At 47.0% G+C, this 7,551-nt stretch overlaps 1 protein-coding gene across 1 annotated transcript in view; it reads left to right on the top strand.

Annotated features, from left to right (window-relative positions):
- The first annotated feature begins 1,742 nt into the window (after positions 1-1,742).
- CACNA1F (calcium voltage-gated channel subunit alpha1 F) overlaps positions 1,743-7,551 on the top strand; it is a 78,752-nt gene continuing 72,943 nt past the window's right edge. Inside the window, exons 1-4 of the mRNA XM_055003278.1 lie at positions 1,743-1,764; positions 2,453-2,714; positions 2,851-2,956; positions 5,021-5,160. Of these exons, the coding sequence (XP_054859253.1) occupies positions 1,743-1,764; positions 2,453-2,714; positions 2,851-2,956; positions 5,021-5,160 (530 nt within the window). The remainder of the gene's footprint in view (positions 1,765-2,452; positions 2,715-2,850; positions 2,957-5,020; positions 5,161-7,551) is intronic.

The following is a 7,551-nucleotide window of genomic DNA, read 5'->3' as shown; positions in this document are numbered from 1 at the left end:
GGAGGCGGCAAAAAGACCACTGACAGTCAGTGCTGCTGATTTAAACTAGCAAACTAGTTGTGATTTATGACTCCTTTAATAGTTTTATACCTTTGATAAGGCAACAGGCAGGTTAGAATTGATTCCAGGTCATTTTTTTTTTAAAAAAACCTCAGTCTTAATTGTTACATGATAAGTAGCGTAGAGTCATAATTTTTATCAATTTGCAAAACTGACATTGGTGATTTCCTTCCATCCAGAAACAAGTAAGAAGCAACTGAATTGTACTTTGGAATGAGGGAAAAGATAGGACCCGGCTGGGTGGGGTCTGTCTTCTAAGCCTGAAGACAACGTGGTAAGGTTGCATCCACACATCCTTGGATATTGCGTGATAGCTATCATTCACAACTGAATTTCCATGCAGGAAAATCTAGTTGTGAATGATTTTGCTATAGCAAAAGCTTTAGTGCAATATCCAACTGTATGGAAGCAGCAAGAGTCTGATTTGGGACTATTATGCACGCCAAGGAAGGAAATTTGTCCTGGACTAGGCAGTAATCTGTGTTTAGAAGATTTGGATGGGGAGAATGGAGATATCAAATAGGACTCCCAAGAGAAAGGAAGGAACCTGATTCTGTCCTGTCAGAGGAAATGGTGTTTTCCCTCTGTCCTGCTCATTCTGTTTTTTCAAAGTATGGCATGTATTAGAGGAGGGTAGGTAGAGTGGCCGGATGTCATCTTTTTTTCATGGACAGTCCTCTTTTTTGAGGCTCGACTTCTGAAAGTTTGGGTTATGCTTCAGCCAAAATGGATGTGGAGGTTCAACTGCCGAACCGAGTCCTCAGAGCTCCCTGCTCTTGGAGCTACTCAATCTAATCAGGCTGTTAGAGATAATCCAGGAGGAGGAGCCCAAAGAAGAGAGAGCAGGACAGGCCGGGGAAAATTCTCCGTTAATAGTCCCCTGGAGAACCGATGGAGCTAGCACTTTGTGGAGCTGTATTTCTATTTGAATTATTATTTGCTTGGGCCCTTCTGCTTGTAGTATTTAGGGCCTTTTGTTAAATGTACTTTGTGAGGAAATTGTATTTAAACAAAATGTTTAAACGTGTTTCAAGCAAGCTTAAATTATAATAATTATATGTAAATCTGCATCTATGAAGGCAAATTAGAATATGCAAGTTAAATTCTTTCCCCTCTTTTGTCCCCCACCCACCCTTTTGAGGGTTCTTGTCCTCTTTGTTGGTCATCCCTAGATGGTCACTGAAGTCTATTTGTTCCCTGGTTCGCTGAAACCATTGAGCATACTGCCTTTTCCTGGGCCTAGCCTCCCTGGCTAGCTAGGATGTCCCCAGCTTTCCACATTCAGTGACCTAACCAGCTGTGAGCTCCCTCCTCCCTGCCTCCCTGCGCTGCCCTTTAAAGTAGGCAATCTGCCTTAATCCTCAACTAGAGAGGGAACGAAGCAGGGAAAGCGACACACAGAGAGAGGGCGCGTGAAACAGACACAGATTCCTTGCAGAGAGACCCCCAGGGTGAAAGCAACGGTACACTGAAGCGCCGGCACAGGGTGGTGGCAGCAAAACTCCGGCCTCTGCTGTTCCATGAGAGCACCTGGGGTTAATTTTGCCCTCCTGCCAGCTCAAGGGAAAGAGGCCAGAAGAATGAGGGGTCCTCCCTTACAATGTGGAAAGAGTGGGCTGAAGGGCTAGTGCCTTCTGAAGATTTACGCAGCTGCCCACTCACTCCTGCAACCATCCGGCGAGATGTCGGAGTGCAACGGAAGACGTGAGTGACCCCATATTCATAAACAAGGGTAAAGGGATTGGAGCAAACTGTTTGGAGATAAAAGGTTGAGTAAGTCTTAGGGGCTTATTCAGGAGATATGGGGGGTAAGATAATGGTAAGCTGAGGACAATACTGAGGCAAGTTGGGTTGTGGAGGGGGGGTCAGTTGGAGATGGGTGATCCAGAGTGCAGCTATTCAGATCACTGGGCAAAATTTGGCTTTACAGTTGCTCTCAGAGATGGGCACAGGGTGCCTTTGGGCCTGTCAGAAAAGAGCTTAGTATACATGACAGAAGGCATTGAGATTCTTTAGAATTTGAATAGTAAACACACACACAAAAAAGACAGAAGTGTATGGAGTCACTGTTAAATCAGACTTGGGATATTTTGGGTCTTACTGGAAACAGTACAGGGTAAATTGTAAAGTGCTGAGGTCACACCAGAAGTGCATGGAGCATTTTATTTTGGCCCATGCTCATGGAAGCCTCTGCCTGGCCTTTGTCTTGTGACTATCTCCCGCACCAGAATGTGCTCTCCATATTTTATGTACATCAACTTCTGTCTTTTTAATAGTTTAGCAATTTCTGAGAGGATAAATTTTCACTTGGCTCCTCCATCTGGACTGAGAAACGGAGTAGTAAGCACCAGATAACCACTTCAACCCCTATTTTTCCTTTCCAATCCTGTAGCGGTTGGCACTCCTGAGGCACTGCCACGTTCGGCAGCCGAGGCTTTTGTGGAGGCAACAGGCCAGGCCCTGGCATGGACACTCACCAACGGGGGCTCAGATACTCTGGGCTCGACGGGCAGCGGGGGGCAGAGGAAGCGCCTTCAGCACAACAAGCACAAGACCCAGGGCACCAATGTGGTGCACCGTTCTCCACGAGCCCTCTTCTGCCTCAGGTTGAACAACCCCATCCGCCAGGCTGCCATCAACATTGTTGAATGGAAGCATCCTGCATTTTTCATACCATGAGAGCGTTGACTGGAGGGAGGGTTGTTTTATATGTTCACTGTCTGGGTGGTGGTGGTGGTGGTGGTGGGGAGAACAAATTCCAGTCAGGTTCCTTAACTGGGTGCTTCCCAGACCATTTGATATCCTCATTCTCATGACCATCTTTGCTAACTGCGTGGCCTTAGGGGTCTATATCCCTTTCCCAGAGGACGACTCCAATGTCGCCAACCACAACTTGGTAAGTATCTTTCTGAAAGCCATGGATGGAAGTATGAGGAAGGGGGCATAGCTTCACAGTAGAGTATATTTAGAGCATGTTCTTTGCAAGCACAAAGTACCAAGCTCCATTTCTGGCATCTCCAGTTCAGGGGAGCTTGGATGGCAGGAGCTGGGAAAGACTTTGCCCTGAGGCCCTGGAGACCTGTTCCGGTCAAAATAGACCAGTGATGCTCAGTGGCTCAGGAGCCACATATGGTACTTTAACATGCCACCAGTGGCTCTTTTGACCACCATTCCCCAAAGTGGCACCTAACTGGTTTCAGGAAAGTGGACAGGGCCTTGTTCAGTGGCAGTTGGTTCCCTGAGAAGCAGACCATGTGCCAAGGATGGAAGTAAATGGAACCTTCTCGGGATACAGTGAAGCCTCCCGCCATTAGCATTCCACACCCTGGGAAACTCTTACAGGATGACTCAGCTCAAACCCACCCCTCCTGAGTAGATATAAATGACCTGCCAACATCTTTTCCACACTGTGACACTGAGAGATCTCTGTCTTTTGGTGCTACACCTCTGAAGATGCCAGCCACAGCTGCTGGCGAAACGTCAGGAACTACAATGCCAAGACCACGGCAACACAGCCCGGAAAACCCACAACAACCATCAAATGTGCCTCTTTTGGTTGATGGTCATTGCAAATTTGGCTCTCCCTAAGCCATAGAGGGAGTGCAGCAGAACTGAACAGTGCTGGGGGCTACATGAACCAATGATGTGACTCACTAAAAGACAGAGGTATATTAATATGATCCCAGAAATCGTGGCTCCCTTTGCTATAATGTACTACATCCCATTTTCTTTGCAAAGAACCCAGGAGTCCTGCCTCACAGCTTCTCCTGCCCCTTCTTCTTGGCCAGAAAGTTCTTTGCTGTGTCCTCCTTCTTCCTAAGTGACTCCATCTTTACCTCTTGATTTCTGCCAAAGGCAACACGTTAATGCTAATTGAATCTATTATCTCTTAATAACCATTAATCCACCACCTGACTGAGGACAGATGAGGCAACAGTTCCCCCACCAACAAACCAGTTTGGGCCCAATGACGAATGGAAGAGGCTTGCAATGATGCGGGAGATGCTCCCCTACAAATCTGGAGTTATCTGTTGGTTGTAGCAGGGGTCAGAGCGAGACTTTGATCTCAGCTTCCCAGGAGTAAATCCAGAATAATCTGTTGACTAAACCTGGACCCTGGCCAGTTTCTGATCCCTGTTCTCCCTTCCAGGGTAAAACCAGAAACACTTGACACCAGGGAGGTCAGGGACAGAAGTTGATCTCATTTCTCTTTTTCTTGCTCTTAGCATTGGAATTAAAGTTTGAAAGTTGCACTGTTCGTACACTACACAATCCCACTCATGGGAAGAGTAGTGCTTTATGGCTTACAAAAGCAGGGTGTGATGCAGGATTTCTGGAGTTTTGTTCTCAGAATAGGAAGGGAGAGAATATATTGGCTTGAATGGAAGAAAAAAGGCTAGCAGTGCAATTCTACATCAATTCATTGACTTCAACAGGCTTAAATGGGTGCTGATCCAGCTCTTCAGAGAATAGGGGGAAAGATCTATGTACTGTGTGTGTAGACTCTATAAGTCTTTTCTTATCTGTGTGTGTGTACCCAATGCTACATGCCATGATACATGTTTACTGGTGTGTCTGCGTACGCATTGCTTTGCTAGTTGCTGGGGTGTGTGCATGTTGTACTCCCAGATGTTTGCCCTGTTGGGCATTTGTGGTTGCATGTCACTCCTGTTTCTATGCTGGCTCTGTAAGCTGCTCATGCTGGTTTTGAACAGAGATGGTGCTAATCCAGAGAAATCCTTGCCTGTTCCCTTTGACGGGTGTTTCCAGCCGCTATATCTAGCGTTAGCTTTCCAGAACTGGAACCGTTGACCTTTCACGTGAAGTGCTCGGAAACGGCATTGCTTTTGCAGCATTGCCTCTAAGTCCTGGATTCCAATCCAAGTCAAGTAGGAGAGTTTCCCAGGGTAGAAACAGCAAAGGGCCTGGGAATCTGGCTTTCTTCCTCCCAACTCTGTAGGAGCAAGTGGAATACATCTTTCTCATCATATTCACGGTGGAGACTTTCCTCAAGATCCTGGCCTACGGTTTGGTCATGCATCCCAGCGCCTATATCCGGAATGGCTGGAACCTTCTTGACTTTGTCATCGTTGTGGTGGGGTGAGTTTTAATGTGGCAAAGGGGTTGGTGCAAATCACTCCAGGAGGTCACTTGTTTCTTAGTTTCAAAGGGTTGCCAACCTCCAGGTGGTAGCCGGAGAGCTCCTGGAATTACAACTAATCGCCAGGCTACAGAGATCAGTTCTCTGGGAGAAAAAGGCAGCTTTGGAGCATAGCCTCTATGGCATTATACCCTACGGAGGTTCCTCCCCTCCCCAAACCCCGCTTTTTCCAGCTCCCCCCTATATCTCCAGGAATTTCCTAACGTGGAGCTGGCAACTTTAAGTAGACCATTTGCCTGGGGAGGGGTGAGGGGGACAAATGGCAGTAATTCAGTCTTCTGCAGCTCCAGGCTGAAAATAAATGGTTGGAACATCACATCACATAAAGGAGAAAGTAAGACCCTTTCTGGAAAGGGCTGTTGTACCTTGCAATAAAGTTGCAGAACTGGGAGAACTGCAATAGCTGAGCTGTGCCCTTCGACATTTGAGAGTGAGGTAAAGAGAGCGTATAGTAGGCTTGTATGAGTAAAACTCTGATCGCGTGCCTGCCATTCAGATGTGGCATCAAATGCATAAAGGACCAGGCAAGCATGCTTACGTTGTCCCATTGACGGAATGTAACATTACCCATTGGGCTGCCTACCCGTCTTGTCAGGCTAGTCCTCCTACTCCCCCCACAGAGCAGCCTGTGCAGTCCAGAGCACTCCAGATGCCAAATGGCAGTCTGCAGGTGAATGCCCCCTCCTTGGCGTTGGTCTGTAGTGATCTCATGTGAAACTCTCAGACTATCCAAGAAGTTTCACTGTAAGCATGTGCACCTCGTGATGTGCAGGATTCACCTCCAGATCTCTATGAATGTCACAGAGGATACTGGCTGCCATATTTAGTAGCCTGTTTACGTGAAACGGCACCTCTGCTCCTCCATGAAGTTCATCCTGGGCCACTTTCTCTCAGCCCAATGGCAAAAGGATTTTTTGCGGGGGGGGGGGGGGGACAGGATAAAATGGGATAGCATCATGTATTGCCACCCAGTTCTGTAGAGGAAGAAAGGAATATAAATATAATAAATAAAGATTAACTCTTAGAGGTTCGGAAGCTGGTTATTGTTGCCCTTGAGAAAGCAAAAGGTGCTCTGTACGTGCTCAGAGACTCTGATTTTAATATGCCACATATTTCAGGGGTGAGCCCTGGTGGTGCTGTCAGGGGCACAGGTAATTGTCCCAAGATCTCTCTCTTCCCATATCCCCTTCTTACTCCATAACTTAAGAAAAAGTTGGCAGCAGAGCTAATAAACTACATGCTTCCTGACACAATATGAGTTCTCAGGGTGTGATTTGCCTTCTTAAATTGAGAAAACAACTTCTAGGCCTCACCATTTGTGGGGCCAGAAAGAGGGGAAAATCTATGGAACGGGAAGGAGCTGATAGGATAACATGTGCAATGTGCTTTAAGGTGCCGGCCAATAAACGGCAGGTGGGAATGGCCCCTGTACGGATTTCCATGCACTGACAACTGTTCTGAGGGGCAGTATTCTGATTCCTGGACCAAACAAAAACACCCTCGAGGAGGGGATCAGGGAGAGCTGTGATTGCTAGGTGACTTGCAATACCTCTCATAGATGGGTTGGAAAAGGATTAGGCAAAGTCTTTTAACATATGTTCTATGGGTATTGGCCATGATACCTAATTGGGACCTCTGTATTCAGTGGGAATATCACGCTGAACCAACGATGGAGGGTTGCTGTGATATTCACACACCCAACTGTTGCTTTTCATCATTTTTCCCCATCACGTTTTTATCCTTCCTTCCTTCTATGGAGCTCAGGGTGGCATTTATGGTTCTTTCCTCCTCCATTTTGCACTTACAACAACTCTTATGAGGTAGGTTAGATTGAGAGAGAGTAACTGACCCAAGGTCACCCACTGAGTTTTGAGGCTGAGTGGGAATGTGAGCCCTGGCCTTTCTGGTCCTAGACTGACCCTCGAACTTCCCATAAGCTGTTCATTTTTGGAGGAAGCTCTCTGGACTTGGATAGGAATAGAATCCCCATATTTAGAGACAGAACATCCTTGGATACCAGCGGCTGAGAAGAAAACAGTGAAAAGGACATTGATTTGATGTTCCAGACAGATGCTTGAGAACGGCTAGAGTCATCTGGTGAACTGGGCCGTTTCCACATGGCTCCCCGCTGCTCGTAACAACCCGGAAGGTCGCGTCATGTGATGTTGCGCAAATCTCTTGCGAGAAAACGTGATCTTCCGCATTTTTTGTGCGATCTTCCGGGTTGTTACGAGCAGCGGGGAGCCGTGTGGAAACGGCCCTGTTCTTGGAAACAGAAATACTGAACTAGAAGAATCTTTTGGGTCTGATCCCGCAAGACAGTCCTTACG

This window comes from Eublepharis macularius, chromosome 19 (assembly GCF_028583425.1).
Source record: "Eublepharis macularius isolate TG4126 chromosome 19, MPM_Emac_v1.0, whole genome shotgun sequence".
NCBI classification, from domain to species: Eukaryota; Metazoa; Chordata; class Lepidosauria; order Squamata; family Eublepharidae; genus Eublepharis; species Eublepharis macularius.
Note: the sequence above shows the minus strand (reverse complement) of the source record. Positions and strands in the feature narration are given on the sequence as shown.